This window comes from Notolepis coatsorum (assembly GCF_963971535.1).
Source record: "Notolepis coatsorum genome assembly, chromosome: 4".
Lineage (NCBI taxonomy): Eukaryota > Metazoa > Chordata > Actinopteri > Aulopiformes > Paralepididae > Notolepis > Notolepis coatsorum.
Window position 1 is genome coordinate 92186343 of NC_140168.1, and position 19331 is coordinate 92205673.

The window sequence follows — 19331 nt, forward strand, 5'->3', positions numbered from 1 at the left end:
AAGAGCGCATACGCCTGGAGATGAGACGCCTTCAGACGGAAGAGAATATGGCAAGAGATCGAGCAGACACCCAGCGTGCCGCTGCCGGTGCCCAAAGAGAAGCAGAGCGCGACCTCGCTCTCATCCAGCGCGAAACCGAGCGCGACAGACTACAAGCCGAGCGCGACAAGCTACAAGCGCAACTAATGGAGCAGCTGATCCTCAAGGCAACACCCTCTCCCTCCGCCAGGGGTTCAAGGAACTCGTCGAGACAACAGTCAAGGGCAGCGTCTCCTAACCGAGCAAGCGACCCTGAACTTGACCAACAGACCAAGCCTATACCCCCCGCAGACCCCCTTCCCCGACCGGTCCAAGCGAGACCCAGCTACAAGGAAGGAGCAGCATACACTGCGGAGAAGCTAAATAAACGACTACAGGATCTAGAGGACCTGATAGAAGAAGAAGAGGGAGAGGAGGAGAACCAAGCCCGACGACAGCACAGTACTCCACCGGACCAGGAGGTCCAGTACAGCCTAGGCTATACCCCCGCGGCGCTGCGCTACAGACCCCCGACTCTATTCACGGGTGAGCACGACGCACGACCAGCCCCGAGGAATAGCACCTGGACCAGCGGGCCATGGTACCCTGCCGGTACCAGCCCACAGAGAGGCGCAAGAGGAGACTCGCCTAGGAGGCCTCTCCCCCAACGCTCGCCGATGTATCAGCCATCCACGGCGTCATACATTGCCACACCGACCATCCCAGACTTCACCCATGAGAATCGGGCACAGTACACGGAGCTCCGAATGTGCTTAGAGACAATGATGGTGGATGTCGTTGATGAACGTCACAAGTATGCAATATTACTGAAGCACCTGAAAGTACCCCGAGCGCACAATATAGCGCTAGCCTATGCCACCTCTACGACCCCATACACCGCGGCTCTAGCAGCGCTGGACCAGAGATATGGACGTATATGGGATTACGTAATCCAAGAGATAAGGCATATTGACCGCCTACCCCCAGCAACAGACAATCGCTCATTAGACGACCTGTCTATAAAAGTGCAGTCCCTGGTAGGGATGCTGGGAGCGCAACGAGAAAAGGGTATGCACGAGCTATACGCCAACTCTAACGTCGAGAGGATTTTAGAGAAGCTGCCACCCGCCAGACAAGAGCGCTTTAGGCGGCAGAGAGACCACCGTGATCCTAACGGTCCCGAACCATCCCTCCTCGATCTAGCCGACTTCCTGGCGAGAGAAGTCGGCAGCTTACGACTGGATACGTTCGTGCGGAGCACACCAAGCTCCAGAGAGGGACCCAGGAGAATAAACGATGGAAGAAGATCAGTGACTGTCATGCACCAATCAGAATCAGTACCGAGCAGTAAGAACCACAGTACCCCCTCGAGGAAAGAGAAGTGGAAGATGGTGTGCCCGTACTGCGAGAAGGAACACTGGCTGTCACAATGTGACCTGTTCACCAAGATGAATGCAGAAGAAGTGAGTCAATGGATAAAGTCCAACAGGCGCTGTTACCGATGTGCGCGCAGTCACATGGCAGCCGAGTGCCGCCTAAAGAAGAGGTGCAGTCGGTGTGACGGAGCCCACCTAGATGTCCTACACGACAGTAACAGAAGAAAGCCTGCACCTGCACCATCGAGCAGCACAAAGGCAAGTGTCATGTACATTGACCCCGCCAGCAGCAGCGGCGCCCAAGTGCTCTTAAAGGTAGTCCGTGTAACATTGAGCTACCAAGATAAAGTCATGGACACTTACGCCGTCCTTGATGACGGGTCAGAGAAGACCCTCCTGCTCGCGTCCGCCGCGGCCCAGCTGGGACTGCGGGGGAGCGAGAACCAAATGACGATTCGGACAATAAGAAGAGATTTAAAGACGAAAAAGGGCGAGAATGTCTCCTTCACTATCGCAGCAAGCGGGCAGCCAGAGCGACGGTATAGGATTACAAATGCTTTCACCAGCCAAGAAATAGGACTATCACAGTACACCTACCCCATCGCCAAGCTGATGGATAAATATGTGCACCTGCGTCAACTACCTATCCCGCTCATAGACGGCGCCACCCCGACCCTGCTGATAGGCTCCGACCATGCAGACCTCATAGTCCCGATAGACTGGGTCCATACAGGACCCAGAGGCTGTCCTGCAGCAGTCGAGACCCGCCTAGGATGGACACTACAAGGCCCCCTCGCTAAATCTCTCAACCGAACAGCAGCCACTAGCTGCCTTCACTCCAGAGTGACAGAAGAAGACACCACTCTCCTGCAGCATGTCGAGAGGCTATGGACACTAGAGACAATGCCCTTTAAGAACGAAAAGAAAGACATTCGTTCTAAAGAAGACATTTACGCCATAAACCTCCTCGAGCAAGGGACAAAGAGAGTCACAGTCGGCGGAGTGATGAGATACGCAACTCCACTCCTGAGGCGAGAGGGAATGCCCACCTTTCACGCCACGAAAGAAGCTACAGAGCGGTATCTATTGAACACAGAGCGGCGCCTAGCCAAAGACCCCGCTCAAGAGAGTGTGTACCGCGCTGAGATTGAGAAGCTAATCACAGCGAGACACGTAATGAAGTTTGACATTAAAGAGGCCGATCAGACGACCGAATCATGGTACGTGCCGCACCACAAGGTCCACCACAACGGCAAGGATCGCATTGTGTTTAACTGCAGCTACCAGATCGGATCCCAGAATCTGAATAAAGAGCTCTTGCCCGGCCCCACACTCGGCCCCTCTCTACTAGGCGTGCTACTACGCTTCCGCCAGGACAAGGTGGCTATCAGCGGGGATATCAAAGGGATGTTCCTGCAGGTGAGACTAGTGGAGGAGGATAAGCCCCTACTGCGGTTCCTATGGAGAGAGAGGATCGGAGATGAGCACCCAGCCATCTACCAATGGGAAGTCCTCCCCTTCGGAACCACATGCAGCCCGTGCTGTGCTACATTTGCACTGCAGAAACACGTCGCAGAGGACCCAGCAGCAGATGAAGAGGTCCGACACAGTGTGAAGAACAGTTTCTACGTGGACAACTGTTTACAAAGCGTTTCGACTCAAGAAGAAGCCGAGGCTCTCCTACTCAAGCTACGCGCCTCCCTGATCAAAGGCGGCTTTGATCTCAGGCAGTGGGCCAGCAGCGACCCGCACGTATTGCGCAGCCTCTCCCCCGCGGACAAGGCTGCCAGCAGCGAGACCTGGATGGCGACAATCCCAGGAGAAGCCCAAGAAATGACACTAGGACTAGTCTGGCGCTTCAAAACAGACTCGCTCCACTATAGACACAAACCCCTGACCACGGAGCAGGGAAGGTCGACGGCGATACCGACCACCAGACGGAGTGTGTACAGAACACTCGCCAGACAATATGACCCGTTGGGATGTATTCTACCTTACACCACCAGGGCAAAGATGATTGTACGAGCACTATGGGACAAGGACCAGGGCTGGGACGACCCAATACCCGCACCCCTTGCCTCCACATGGAGAGAGTGGGAGACGGAGCGCCGCTCACTCCCAGGCGTCAATATACGCCGCAGCTACTTCCCACCCACAGTGAGGCCAGAGACATGCAAGATGGATCTACACGTCTTCAGTGACGCCTCCGAAGTAGCCTATGGATCGGTGGCCTACTTGCGTGCCCAAGAGAAGGGAGGAGAGATACACACTGCTTTCATCCTGGCTCGCTCAAGAATAGCCCCACGAAAGCAACAATCTATCCCGCGTCTAGAGCTCTGCGCAGCCCTAGCAGGAGCGCATCTAGCCACGTTAATCCAACGTGAACTCACCATTCCGGTGCACAGAACAATCTTGTGGTCAGATTCCACGACAGTACTCACATGGATCAAGTCTGATTCATGCAGATACAAGGTCTTCGTGGGAGTCAGAGTCACCGAGATTCAAGAGTTAACAGAAGCAGCGAGCTGGCGGTATGTGGACACCAAACACAACCCAGCTGACGTCATCACCCGGGGAATGTCCCTAGATGACCTCACCCGTCACAACATCTACAGTGACGGACCAGAGTTCCTCAAGCTCCCGGAAGAAGAGTGGCCTACGCCCACCCCACGGGAAGCGAGTAAAGAGGAGGCTGAGAACAAGAAACCTATGTTCTGTGGACTGAGCACAGTCGCCTCCACAGACCCCAACATAGATGATTGCCTCACCCTACAGAGTGTGCAACTAAAGACATTTCTGTGGCACCACCCAGAGATTCAGCCCACCACTGACATTTCAGCAGCTGACTACGAAGAAGCAGAACTTCTTCTACTACAACGAGCCCAGAGAGACTCGTTCCCCGATGAGCTAGACTGTCTACAGGGAGGAAAGCCCGTCCCATCAGACAGCAGATTGCTCCACCTGGCACCCGAGAGCGACGCCCATAATCTCATCAGAGTGGGTGGTCGTCTGCGGAGAGCCCCCGATCTACCGGATGACGTTAAGTACCCGATAGTCTTGAACAGCCGACACAAGGTCACAGAGCTGATCATAAAGAAATACGACGAGGATGTACACCACGCAGGAGCAGAGAGAGTCTTCGCGGAGATCAGACGTCGCTATTGGATACTTCAAGGGAGAGAAGCAGTGCGACGCTTCCAGCGAACCTGTCTAGACTGCCGAAAGTGGCGCGCGCAGCCCACTATACCCCGGATGGCTGACCTACCCCCCTGTCGCCTCCGACTCGGCGACAAGCCATTCCACTCCACAGGCATGGACTGTTTTGGCCCGTTGTATATAAAGAAAGGAAGAGGAACCGAGAAGCGGTGGGGTATTGTATTCAAATGCATGACCACCAGAGCGATACATATCGAACTCCTTCCAACCATGAGCACAGACTCATTCCTTATGGCCTTCCGAAGATTCACATCACGGAAAGGAAAACCGTCTACATTGTTGTCTGATCACGGGACAAACTTCAAAGGCGGAGAAAGGGAGCTGAGAGAGAGCTTCCAAGCTATGGGCCCAGAACTTAAGACCCACCTCGCTCCATCCCAGATTGACTTCCAGTTTAATCCCCCGAACGCACCCCACTTCGGTGGAACCTGGGAACGAGAAGTACGTTCTATAAAGACAGCCCTGTACGCCGTGCTTGGGGCCCAGACTGTAGCGGAAGAAGTCTTAATGACAGTCCTCACGGAGATCGAGGGAGTATTGAACTCCAAGCCCCTCGGCTACGTCTCCAGTGATATAGCATATGTCGACCCAGTCACCCCCAACACACTCTTGATGGGGCGGCTGGACCCCGCGCTACCCCAGACCATGTACAGGCCTGAAGAAGCGAACGGCCGAAGAATGTGGAGGTACAGTCAAGTACTAGCTGACAAGTTTTGGAACAGCTTTCTACTCCACTACCTACCGTCTCTACAGACCCGCCAGAAGTGGGTAAAAGAGAGAGACAATTTGACAGAAGGAACAGTCGTCATGATTATCGACCAGTCACTACCCAGAGCTATGTGGCCGGCTGGCCGCGTAAGCAAAGTGATCACCGGTGCCGATGGCAAGGTCCGAGCAGCTGAGGTGCTCGTCCAAGGGCGAACTTACACACGACCCGTGGCGAGGCTAATAGAACTGCCTAGACTCCCAGACACTATAGATGACGACCATGACCCCATGACTTTGTGAGTTGACTGACCCTTACAGCGGACCTTGAGTGGTAGACAGTGCGGTTAATCTGTCTCTGCTTAGCTAATTAGGTGGGACTAATTAGGGAGCGGCTGTTGTGAAGGATCAGATTAAACCGAATATATATATTTATTTATGGATATATATTTAATAGTATTTGTATATCGTTTGATATCCCTTGTATATTCCTTGTACATATACACTGAATATCCCTTCAGTCTACTAACAGCCCATAATAGTTTCATTCTCTCATTGGACAAGAACTTGGCGCCAGCAGCCAAGCCCCTTGGTTCAAGTTCAATCGTGCCGACGAACATGTCGTTACTAGCCCGGTTCCGCGTAGGAATACGTCTGGCGAAATACGAATGGTACTATTTGTTCACAGCGCATATATATATGGCGCAAGTAAAGTAGAACTTTCTTTTAGTCCCTTAGCCCTTAGTTCTTTACCCTCCAACCTAGTGGCAAGACGTTAAGCCTCACCCACGATACACGTGTGGTGCAGTATGGTCAACTTGGCCTCAGAATGGCATTGAGACATCGTGTGGATTAATAGTTGAATTGTCATAGTTTGGCACTATACCGTCGAGTGGGACGTATTTCTATTAAGTTAATAATAGTCTATTATGTATGGTGCATCGTTCGGTTAGAGTTATACAGTGAGTAGTACCCCCATCGTTTCCTCGCGTTATCTAGAGTCTTAACCAGGCTGGGCAGACCACGTGTGGTGCTTTCATCCGAGGAGTTCTGGGCTAGGACGAGTGGACCTGCACATTGGATTACCTTACCCGGACGACGGCGAGCCCTACACGGCTTGGATTATCTACTTGCTTTGGGTGCTTTGATTTATGCCATGGATAACAGCCAACACTGGTGAGTGTTGGAACTACCCCCCGAGAGGAGTCCAGGTGAGACGGCGCTCTACCCCGAGTGAGGTCGCCTCACGTCTCTTCGTTGTGGACCGGCAGCTACCGTCTACAAGAGGGCCCAACTGTATTCATCTGTGGACCAAGGTTCTGTGGGCACCGTGTTCAGCACTCTGAATTCTCCCAAGAAATCGTTGGCCAGATGGGATATCGCCAGCGGCTCTCCTAACCCCCCCCCCCCCTACTGACTTACAACCAGCGGGACCCCCTTTAGTGTATCCAGCTATAATCATTAAGTACCATCGCTATAGTTCCCTAAAGAACCAGGTTGTATACTTGCTTCCTGCGTAACCAGAGATTGGACATTCAATGTTGATTTGCCTACGAATACTCATTTGCCTTACAAGTGCATTCAAATCATAAATGTCATTAAGTGAACGTTGTATATACCCTTTGCTATATATTAAATATTCGACTTATACATTTGTGTGGACTTGGTTTCATGGTGGGAAAGTGTTCATCATATCTATATCATGTACTGTGTGGCCAGTAGTTAAAGTACATAAAGCGGTAGTGGTTTAATGATACCATACTTATCAATACAGTCAGGGAATTGTACCCCTCAGTTACAACGTGCTTCCTCCGACACACGTCCAGCCAATCACCGCTTCTTTTCACCTGGCAGAGCGGATTCTCATCGAGAGGGCGTAGCGTGTGGGAGGATCACACTATCCCCCTCAAGTCCTATCCGCGCTTAGCAGGCGCCCCGACCGAACTGTAGGAGTCGCTGTTTACAACGACCCGGACCCACCCCGCCAGCTTCTCCCACCCTCTAATACAGCCAATTGTATTAGTGCAGACGGCCAGCCAAGCTGGTGACAACCCCGGAGCTGTGAGCTGGATTCGAACAGGCAAATCCAGCTCACAGCTCCGGGGTTGGTGACGAACGCAGTCTCCGCTCGGCCACCTAACCGCCCCGGCGGTGGCTTTTCTTATTGTTCTCTTAACAGACAGGTAAGCAAGAATATAAGAAAAATAATAAGAACGTATTGTTGAATGAGGCCCAATAGACCGTGTTCTTTAGTTAAATCTCTGTTTTAACTAACTGCTGGGGCAGCGGTGGCCTAATGGTTAGAGAAGCGGGTTTGTGACCGGAAGGTCGCCGGTTCGATCCACCCCCAACTGCTCCAGTGGAGTTGCTCAGTGGCCAATGGTGTCAGACTGTGGTTGTACTGGGCAGCTCCCAGGTGTGAATGGAACTGTGTGAATGTGAAGCAGGGCGTAGCTGAAAAAGAGCATCTGTGCTCAGCGAACCTACCCTGGGTAAATAAAGGTTAAACAAAACAAACAAACTGTTGTAATATCCTCTGTAATATATCTCAATCCTATGTACATGTGATTTGATCTTGACTTGCATTTTTTCCCTATGCTGTCTGATTAGATGTGAATAAGTGATAACAGGATTGTAAATAATATAATAATAATACACTTTATTTATTTTTATTAAAATGACTGGTTACTAAGTGACACGATACCATGGCAACGGCACTTTTGGTCATCTTTGACCCACTAAATAATGTGGGTCCACTGCTATGTGACGAGCCCAGTGCTGCTGCAGACAATGACCTTGGTTCTTCTGTTATCGTTGGGCTTGAGAGCTCAGCTGATAAAAGGCCCTCATCTGCTGGAGACACACATAGTGACTGAGGCCCCGTTTAGACGGAAACGCTAGCAGGTGAATCCGCAAAAAGATTTTTTCAGATGTGCCTTTCGTTTATACGGAAACGGCGTTTTTACGGGGTGAAACCACAAAAAAGTGAGACTACCTTCCAGGGTGGAATTCCTAGAAACGATAAACCTTTGCGCTCTCATCTAAACTGTCAAACCACATAAAACGATGACGAAAGGGTTATCAAGGCTCTCGTCGCGTGTACTGCTTACATCACAGGCATGCGTCAGTAGCCTAGAAGCGTAAACAAAGCATGTCTGATTCTATCCATGGCAATCACCTGAAGGCTACATTGGCAGTACTTTTAAATACACAATAATCTGTCCTGCGGCGTGACTGGACCCACCGTCTGTGAGTGACTCTGCTTTGGTCCAATCACATTCCCCACCCACAGTCTGCGAATCAGAGGCAGAGTAGGGCGGGTCTTCACAGCACGTCATGTGACATATGCGCCAATCGTGTGACAGCGGGGCTCAGTCGTCTGGAGACGTTACAGCCTCGTCTGCACGGAGAATTCCATCCGAAAACGATGGTCTAAACGCAAAATTAAAAGTGAAACCGTAAGACGACTTTTGCGGTTTCTGTTCAGACTCTCTCCGTCTAAACGTAGCCTGATACTGTCCTCTTAAAACTAATATCTACGAGTAGATGCCGTCATCTGCAGATATTTACATTATATACACATTGAAAAACTGCCATTCTTTCACCAGGATACGGCATTGGGAGAGAAAGCCAAGTCCTGTTCCCATTTTGTGAAAGGGAGATGGAATGTAGTGTCTGCGCTTGCCAGTATTTTGTATATTTTTGAAAATATTTTCTTCTGTGATGTTATTTTATTCATTGCTAATATAATTGGAGGTGGTTCAAGATCATTCTGTGTAGTGTTAATTTTAGATTCAAAAATGTATTTCAGCTGTAGAAATTGCAAGTGTTGGTCTGTCCCAATGCCGTATCCTTCAGTCAAATCTTGATAAGTGATTAGGCTGTTGTCTGTGAAGATGTGGTGAAGATGAGTAATGCCTTTTTGTTTCCAAGCTGGGAAGTATATGGGTGATTGGCCGAGTTGAAAGTCAGGGTTGTGCCAGATTGGGGTGTACCGTAAATCCTTTAATAGTGGAGGGTACTCGATTAAAGGACGGGCCTCTTATAATGGCAGAGGGTTTGATGCATGCAGACAAATAAAGGCCGGTCTCCAATATAAGGTTGCAAAAAAAAAGTATTTTTTTAATTTTTCGTGCCGTGATATAGAATGAGAGAAACTCTTGCCAATGCAAGCTCCTGCTCCCTCCCGACTGACTACCGTACATTAATGTTTCCCTCTGGTTGGCGTCAGCTAACGTTGTTATAATATCTAGATCTGTGGTGTCAGCTGGATGACGTTGACTTCGTTTGCAAACGTTAACGTCCGCTATCTATATGGCGTTGGCAGGAGAGGCTGGCGTTGTCCAGTTGACTCATTACAGATCATGATGCTATGATAACGTTAGTAGCTAAAGCTATTGCCTGCATGTCAACAACTCGATTCGACTGAGGAAGTCGAGAAGGTGGGTACCACACGCTAAATCGTCCCCGGACCCTGCAACCTAGTATAGACAGTTCCAACTTCAGTGTGTGAATTACGTTAATCCCACAATTACTCAACTGCACTCAATATTTAAATACCAATGCTAGTCTAAATAAATGTAGACAGACAATGTACGTATAAAAAAATATATATATATAATAATAATGCAATAAAAGTCTGAAAATGTTTATGTCCATGAGTGTCATTTTTAGAAATTAAGGCCTGCCTCTTATATAAGCCTCTCTCTAATAAAGGCCTGGTGCTCTTTGCAGCTGAGGTAAATAGAAGACCCGTCCTATATTTGAGGATTTACGGTATTTACTAGGGGTGGGAATCGCCAGAGACCTCACGATACGATACTATCGCGATACTTGCGGCACGATACGATAGTATCGTGATACTAAATATATCGCGATATTAATATTGCGATTTTTTTTTTTTCAATTTTCATTTATTACCTTTTTCAACTGCAAAGTAAAACTTTGTCAGCATGTTTTATCTAATAAAATAAAGTTCAGTCTGTTCATCTCACTTCAATCATTTTTATTGCAGAACATGGTATTTTCTCAAGCAGACCGATGTAAACACTGTAATCTGTGTTGCATGTACCTGACAAACTGAACTGTTTGTATTACAGTCATATTCCAACTTAACTGAATGCACATGTGTGTGTGGACTACTGTACTATTATTACAGGTATTGAAATGAACAATGCAACTAACTTATACAAAAAAAAAGTATATATTTTTTATGAATAATTAAATATCGATACTTGGCGTCCCTGTATCGATACAGTATTGCCACGCAAAGTATCGCGATACTACTACGTATCGATTTTCCCCCCACCCCTAGTATTTACAGGGGGTTAGTGTGTTACCAGTGATTTTGTTGGCTTTCCACCAGGCTGTCAGAGTTGTGGAAATGACTGTATTCCTAAAACAACAGTGATGTTTTATGCTTGTGCTAAGGAATGGCAGATCTTGTGGTGAGATTTCCATGCACACGTCCTTCTCAATGTCTTCCCAGCGGTTGTATTGTTGGCTAGGGTGAATCCATTTGTAGATGTATATTAATTCGTTGGCCAGATAGTAGTTGAGAAAGTTAGGTGCTTCAAGTCCTCCTTGGTTTTTGTTTTTTTGAAGGGTGTTTAAATTAATTCTTGCTTTTTTATTCTTCCAGTAAAACTTAGTAATGGTGGAGTCCATTAGAGGAGGAATACACTTTATTTATAAAGCACCCTTCATGCAATAGAAAGCAGCCCAGAGTGCTTTGACAACACAATATTTTTTATTTACAAATTAATTATAAAATACATGACTCTGTAGACAAATTGCATATCACAAGCAATAAAATAAGTAGAAAAAAGAGATTTAAATAAAATGATTGAAACAAAAGGAATATACTAAATACAGTTAAAAGCCAAGTTAAAAAGATCTGTTTTCAGATGCTGTTTAAATGCCTAACATGTCGTGTGTGTGTGTGTTTCTTTCTTTCAGACACTTCTATAAGCCTTTGTTGAAGAGAGGAGTCAACAGGTTTATGGCTCAAACTGCCGTCTTCATGCTCTCTGCCTTCTTCCATGAGGTAGACCTATCACCGCCGCTCCACGTCACATGGTGCCACTTTTTTTCATTTAAATATATATATTTTTATTTATAGACAATGTGCATTTACATTAACTCATTGGACGCCACCGCTTAAGTGCGCCAGAGGGCGGTAGAGCGCCACCGCTTTAATCAATGGGAGGAGTGGGAGATTTGCGAGTGCTTAAAATATATCTTAAATTATGGCTATGGGTCTAATACACTCGTCGATTATCAGTGAGTTGCTTGCAGTCAACATGTACAAAACGGATTGTTTTTTCATCTGTACATTTCCGTTTTATACCGTTTTGAATACAAGTATGGTTTTGGTGATTTTTAGTAATTCCAGAGAAAGATGCGATAATAGCCCTTTAGTGGAATACACAAAAAACACGTTGTAATTTTTTCGCTGATTATCGAATCTTCCTGAAATCAACGCTAGATCATAATTATTATCCTTCCTTGTGCACGCATGCAATGTTGTTTAGACCGGCGCGCCGCTCCCCCCCTCCTCCCACCCAACGGAAAACAGCCACACATACACACACAGATACAGCGTCGACCGGGTAGAAATACATATCAGATCAACGATCAAATTGATATATAATTTTCTTACCTTGTATCTGATGTAATGCAAAAGAAATAATCCAATTATCTGATCGCCATTTGAAGTACTGGTCCATGCCATGTTCAACAGCATTGCATATGAGGGCGGGGCAGTGTCGCAGATGTATCGATGAAATCAGGTTACCTCGCCTGATTATTTAAACCACGCCCGCATGGCTTGGATCGTCCCAGAAAAAAAACGATACCATTCCCAGTGGAGTGCAATACCAGCCGGAAGGCGAAGGGGGCGGTATTTGCCCTTTTGCGAGCTCAGACCCATTCCCAATGATAACATCAGGCTGGATGGATGAAAATTAATGGATATCGCTAATAAAAGAAATATCGATTAAAACCCGACTATACTTGTGATTGGCGCTGAACGGTCGGCGAGTTAACCCGACTATCATCGGGTCTGGCGTCCAATGAGTTAATCATTGTTACATGAAAATATGTTTGCACCAGATTTAGCAGAAGCTCATTTCCATCTGTAGTCTATCCAAAACACATGAAATACAAACGGTGCAAGAGTTCAAAATATATATACACGTAAAATGCCAGACAACATACACAGGACACACAGCATATAGAGTGCAAAATACATACACATGGAAATGCAACATAACATGCACATACACACAGCACAGTGCCAAACATAATGATCTATTCTTGACACTTAAGATACAAGTCAAGTTCAAAAGTACAAAGTAAAAGTAACTGAGTCTCTTGTGTAATCATCTATATATACACAAGGAAGTCAGACAGCACCACCTAGTGTTAGCAACATTGGTGACTCAGGACAATGCAACTAACTTATACAAAAAAAAAAGTATATATTTTTTATGAATAATTAAATATCGATACTTGGCGTCCCTGTATCGATACAGTATTGCCACGCAAAGTATCGCGATACTACTACGTATCGATTTTTCCCCCACCCCTAGTATTTACAGGGGGTTAGTGTGTTACCAGTGATTTTGTTGGCTTTCCACCAGGCTGTCAGAGTTGTGGAAATGACTGTATTCCTAAAACAACAGTGATGTTTTATGCTTGTGCTAAGGAATGGCAGATCTTGTGGTGAGATTTCCATGCACACGTCCTTCTCAATGTCTTCCCAGCGGTTGTATTGTTGGCTAGGGTGAATCCATTTGTAGATGTATATTAATTTGTTGGCCAGATAGTAGTTGAGAAAGTTAGGTGCTTCAAGTCCTCCTTGGTTTTTGTTTTTTTGAAGGGTGTTTAAATTAATTCTTGCTTTTTTATTCTTCCAGTAAAACTTTTTTTTAAAAGATTTTTTTTTGTGACAGAGCAAAAGTGATCATAGTTTATATTGTTTTTTATGTCACTACGAAGCCTGTTCCACTCTTTGATGGCCTTGAAGGAGAAGGCTGATTGGGCAGAAGCAGAGTTTCTTAGAGGGACCTTGCAGTCACCTCTTGATGCAGATCTTGAAGCCCTTGTTCTCAGCTCAGAACACGATAGGACAAAATGTTTCAATGGAGGAGGGGCAGTATTATTATTTTCTGTCCAATATCTTCAGAGCTTGCCCATACAGGGATCTGATCGGATTTAACACTATCAGTGCCTTTGATTAACCCCGTTGAATGCCACCATCCACTTCAATGTTAGCGCTAAAAACGCCTAATCTATGTTTTAAATTATGGCTATGTGTCTAATCTGCCCGTCGCTTATCAATGACTCGTTTGCAGTCAACATTGTCGAAGCGGATTGTTTTTTTATCGGTTCATTTTCGTTTTATAGCATTTTGAAAAAGCCCTCGTTTTCAAAGAAAATATAAAGATTCCATGATAAAAGACATTTACATAAAAAAGACATAGTATATGTGTACGTATGCACGCTATAGACGCGAGCTGAAAAATCGATTCTCTTATTTCCTCATCAACGATCACAGCCAAACAGCCACATCACACATAGGGCAAATGCTGAGATCTCAGTGAATACAACTCTGATTATCCCAAGACTGGCAAAATAGATTCCTTACCTCAGATCAGATGTTCTCCAAAAAGATTATTCCAATTCCTGATCGCCATTCCAAATATCGATCACGCTTATTGATTGATTATTGGCTGCTGTAAATATATATTCCAGGCTGATTTCCGTCCCGCGAGCAGATCGCTCTTGAGCAGACTGCTCGCCAGCACAAGGACCGAGTTTGCTCCCCCCCAGAGATCTACAGATCCCAGGTCAGTCTAAGCGACTGACCTGCAGTTACACAGGGATAGACGATAGGGGGTGCTTTTTTCCAATCTGAGCTCCTGTAGGGGCTGGTGTACCAACGGGAGACTCTGTTGATGAAATATGAATTCGGATTGCTAATAAAACAATAAAACGATATTTGTCGTCATGGGCACTCAACGGGGGGGGGCTGATAAAACGAGATATGTCGTCCGTGGCACTGAAAGTGTTAAGGTAGTTTGATTGGCTTGCGTCCAGCATGGCATGCAGTATCTCATATAGGACAGGATCATAGCATTTAGGTAAATGTTTGCTGCCTCTGTTAAAGAATTTCTAATAGGGCGGAAATTCAGAATGTTAAACTTTAAAACATGAGCAATTTTTTTGTGTGTATACTGTCAAAATGGTGTCCAAAACAAACCCCACCACATCACTTCCCCCTGTCATTTCACTGTGTGACTCATAACTTCACACCTTAACACTTTCAGAGCCCAAGCTTAATCTTGATTTACCGCTTGAATGCCCACCATCCACTTCAATGTTGGCGTTAATAACACCTAATCTATGTTTTAAATTATGGCTATGTGTCTAATCTGCCCGTCGCTTATCAATGACTTGTTTTCCAGTCAACATTGCCAAAGCGGATTGTTTTTTTATCGGTTCATTTTCGTTTTATAGCATTTTGAAAAGCCCTCGTTTTCAAGGAAAATATAAATATTCCATGATAATCGCCCTTTACCGGAATATTCTAGAATACACAAAAATGTTGTAATTTTTTGGCCTATTTATGAATCGTTTTCAAATAAACGCTAGATTATCGATAGTATATGTGTACGTATGCACGCTATATAGGCGATCTGAAAAATCGATTATCTGATTTCCTCAAAGCGATCGCGCACAGACAGACACACACATCACACAGGGCGAACACTGAGATCTCGGCGAATACAACTCTGATTATCCCAAGACTTGTAAAATAGATTCCTTACCTCAGATCAGATGTTCTCCAAAAAGATCATTCCAATTCCTGATCGCCATTCCAAAAATCGATCGCTTTTATTGATCCAACGCTACATACTGTACATATGTATTCCACGCTGTTCTGAGGCTCCACAATGAATCCGATCGGCTCGGGTTACATGCCTGAGAAGTAAAATGTGGATTCCGGATTTTTCTTTTCTCATCCATTTTCATTGAGTCCATTCCAAAAGGGTGCATTACCATCTGGGAGATGATAGGGGGCGGTTTTTTCACATCTGAGCTCCTACATGAGCTGCATACCAACGGGAGACTCTGTTGATGAAATATGATCGCTAATAAAAAAATAAAACGCTAATTGTCGTCGTTATCAGTTCATTGGACTGATAAAACGTGTTATGTCGTTTTGGGCATTGAAAGTGTTAATGATCACATCTCATAACATCACACCTTAACTCATTCAACGCCATAGCCAGCGCCCATCTCTGCTCTCTAGCACCAGCTTTCCATTGCCTATTTTCACGACAAATTCACGATCGTTGCGGATCTATTGTATACCGGTATTCTATATTATACTTTATTACTATTACTATATTATACTTTTGCCAAAGTATAAACAAAGTCTCAAGCGAACGCCGGTGGTCTCGCGAGAGGTTAAGCGTTGGACCGTGACGTCAGAGGAGACACTCCCAAGCTGCACTTGAATGCACAGACTGGAGGGTATTCCGTGATAACACAGCCAATATTAACGAATACACTGAAATGGTGCTTGACTTTGTCTGTACTCTGGTAGAAGAAACAATCCCCTCTACCACAATTAGAATCTACCCAAATCGAAAGCCCTGGGTAGATAAATCCGTCCGTGAGACTCTGAAAGTGCGCACATCAGCCTACAACTCCGGCCTGGTGACAGGCAACATGGAAGAACACAAGACGGCAAGATACAACGTCAGGAGAGCAGTAATAGAGGCAAAACGGCGTTACAGGGATAAAGTTGAACTTCAGTTTGAACAGGCTGACTCTAGAGGCATGTTGCAGGGCCTCAGAACAATGACAGATTACAAAGGCACCTCCCTCAAGCTGAACAGTGACATATCCTTAGCAAATGATCTCAACTCCTTCTATGCGAGGTTTGAGGCTGTGAATAACAACACCAGCCTACAAACCACGGCAATGGGGGGGGGGGGGGGGGGGTCTGCTGATGGAGACTCAGTGTTCAGGGTAACAGAGCATGAGGTGAGACGGATCTTTAAAAAAGTGAATATCAGGAAGGCAGCAGGACCGGACGGCATCCCCGGCCGCGTCCTAAAAGTCTGTGCCGACCAACTGGCCCCGGTATTCACTGACATCTTCAACCTGTCCTTGGAACAGGCTGTCATCCCCACCTGTCTGAAGAAGTCCACCATCATCCCTGTACCCAAAAAATCTACGCCCGCTTGCCTCAACGACTACCGCCCTGTAGCCCTCACCTCCATAGCCATGAAGTGCTTTGAGAAGCTAGTGAAGGGCTACATCTGTTCCTCCCTCCCCATCAACCTGGACCCCCTGCAATTTGCATATCGCCCCAACAGGTCCACTGAGGACGCCATAGCCCATGTGCTGCACACAGCAGCATCACACCTGGACAAGAGGCAGGGGAACTATGTGAGAATGCTGTTCATCGACTACAGCTCAGCATTCAATACCATAGTCCCCTCCAAACTCATAGCCAAGCTCAGGGACCTGGGCTTGAACTATGACCTCTGCCAGTGGGTCTTGGACTTCCTGACGGGCAGACCCCAGGTGGTAAGAGCAGGCAACTGCACCTCCTCATCCATCACGCTCAACATAGGGGCCCCCCAGGGCTGTGTTCTGAGCCCCCTCCTCTACTCCCTGTACACACATGACTGCGTGGCACAGCGGAACAACAACACAATCATCAAATTTGCTGATGACACAGTAGTGGTGGGCCTGATCTCTGCCAACGACGAGAGGGCCTACCTGGAAGAGGTAGAAATCTGTCACAGTGGTGTCAGGAGAACTGCCTCTCCCTGAACGTCAGCAAAACAAAAGAGATGATTGTGGACTTCAGGAGGTCGGGGGTCAAGGACTACAGCCCCCTCAGCATCGACGGGGCACCGGTTGAGAGAGTGAACAGTTTCAAGTACCTCGGAGCCCACATATCCGAGGACTTGACATGGACCACACACATTGACAGTGTTGTGAAGAAGGCACGACAACGCCTCTACTTCCTCAGGCGCCTAAGGAAGTTCCAAGTCAGTCAGAAGATCCTTAGGAACTTCTACTCATGTACAATAGAGAGCATCCTGACTGGCAACATCACCTTCTGGTTTGGGAATAGCACTGCACAAGACCGTAGCAGACTACAAAGAGTGACACGTTCAGCCGAACGCACAATTGGAGGGGGGCTTCCCACCCTCCAGAACATTTACAACAAGCGGTGCAGGGGGAAGGCTAAGAGAATTATTAAGGACTCGAGCCACCCGAACAACTGCCTCTTTGAACTGCTGCGGTCAGGCAAGCGATACCGGAGTCTTAAGGCGAGCACAGAAAGACTCAGAAGAAGCTTCTATCCCCAGGCCATCAGGCTGCTAAACGAACAATAAACACTATGCAACAACCATCAAATGCACACAGCACACACACCCACACGCACACACTCACTTAAACAAACAACACACTGCAGCACCCACTCTCCACACTTTAGATCACACAAACACACTTTATATTGATTGATAAAGGATTTGCACTACAACTCGTACACCTACTGTAAATTGTACCTAAATTGCACCTCATCCCATTTCTGCCTTGCACTATATAGTATTGTATATTAGTACACTGCATAGTATTGTATATTATATGGTAACTCAGTTACGTCTATTCTGCATCGAACATTGTACATATGTCTATACTGAACACTGTGACCTCATTTTTTTTACTTCTAATTTACATACTATACCATGTTATTTTATTTCATACTTATATTATCTTGTCTTGCACAGTCTCTGGAGCGTAACAGTAAGAAGCATTTTGTATAAAAGTATTCTGTACTTCTGTATGACAACTATTAAAGAAACTTGAAACTTGAATTATATAGCTATGGAGAAAATAGTCCGGCTCATTTGAGACACTATGTCCACTATGTAGTCCAATATGTAAAAAAGAAATTTTTTCATGTATACGTTCGCGTGTTATCCTGTGGTGAATATTGTATAGTTTCAGAGTGATCCGGGCTAATTCCTGGAAGCTGAGTTATGGAGCGCTATGTGCATTTTGCGAAAGTCGTTTGCGTTGCTCGCCTGGACACGATGTTATTTCCAACAAGACAAACGTCTTTCTCTGGTCTGCATCCCCTTAACAATTGTGTGTATTGAGCCGTACTGTATTGTACCCATTCTGCAATCTGTTAATAAAGTTTTCATTCATACATTCAAGTCGTACTAGCCAGCAGCGTAACTAAGAGTAAGTAAGAGATATGTATAGATATAGATATAGTATTAATAGGTTGCAGGTAGTCCTACCTGAGATGGAGCAGCTGAGGTGGAGGCAGGGGCCGAAAAGAAATGCGAAATACTAGTTTGCAGGCGGGTTTTGTTAATGGAGGTATGGTTAGCGCTCAGCATGTGCGGCTTGACTGCTTTCACTCCCATCGTCCCCAGTTTAAAATCTTTTTTGCAGAGTTTGCAGCGGGCCTCGTAATGGTCTTTGACTGGGACCAACCATGATGCAAACACTGGGTTGTCAAGCCAGTTCTCGTTAAATTTGCACTTTCGCATAACTAAACGTAATGTTAGCGCTTGCTAACATTAGCTATAGACTCCGTTGCTGAAATAGTTCCTGGCAAACATAAGGACCTCTGTTGGTTCTGCTCCATTCCGGTCTGTGTGATGCTACAACACTAAATAAAAAGTCTGACTTTATCTCCCAGGACCCGTTTTTCCCCAGATTTCATAATGAAACATAAGATGACATGGCATTTTATCTTTCCTGTATGGCATTTTTAAGACCTCTGAAAGATGGATTTAAGACAAATTAACACATTTCAAGGTCATGCGAATTCCGCCATTCCACGGCGTACGACGTTATTGAGATCATATTTCATTTTTTCCCCATGGTATTCATAATTCCCTCACCGAGCCGCCTATTCTTTAATCCCAAGCCGAAGAGTGCTGCCAAGTGCTTCCACGTTTTCCC

General features: G+C 46.3%; 1 protein-coding gene across 1 annotated transcript in view; it reads left to right on the forward strand.

Annotated features, from left to right (window-relative positions):
* Nucleotides 1-19331, forward strand: part of dgat1a (diacylglycerol O-acyltransferase 1a) — a gene marked incomplete at both ends in the record, with an annotated part of 129003 nt that overhangs the window by 103282 nt on the left and 6390 nt on the right. Inside the window, one exon of the mRNA XM_084312029.1 lies at nucleotides 11274-11361. Coding sequence (XP_084168155.1) covers nucleotides 11274-11361 — 88 coding nt within the window. The remainder of the gene's footprint in view (nucleotides 1-11273; nucleotides 11362-19331) is intronic.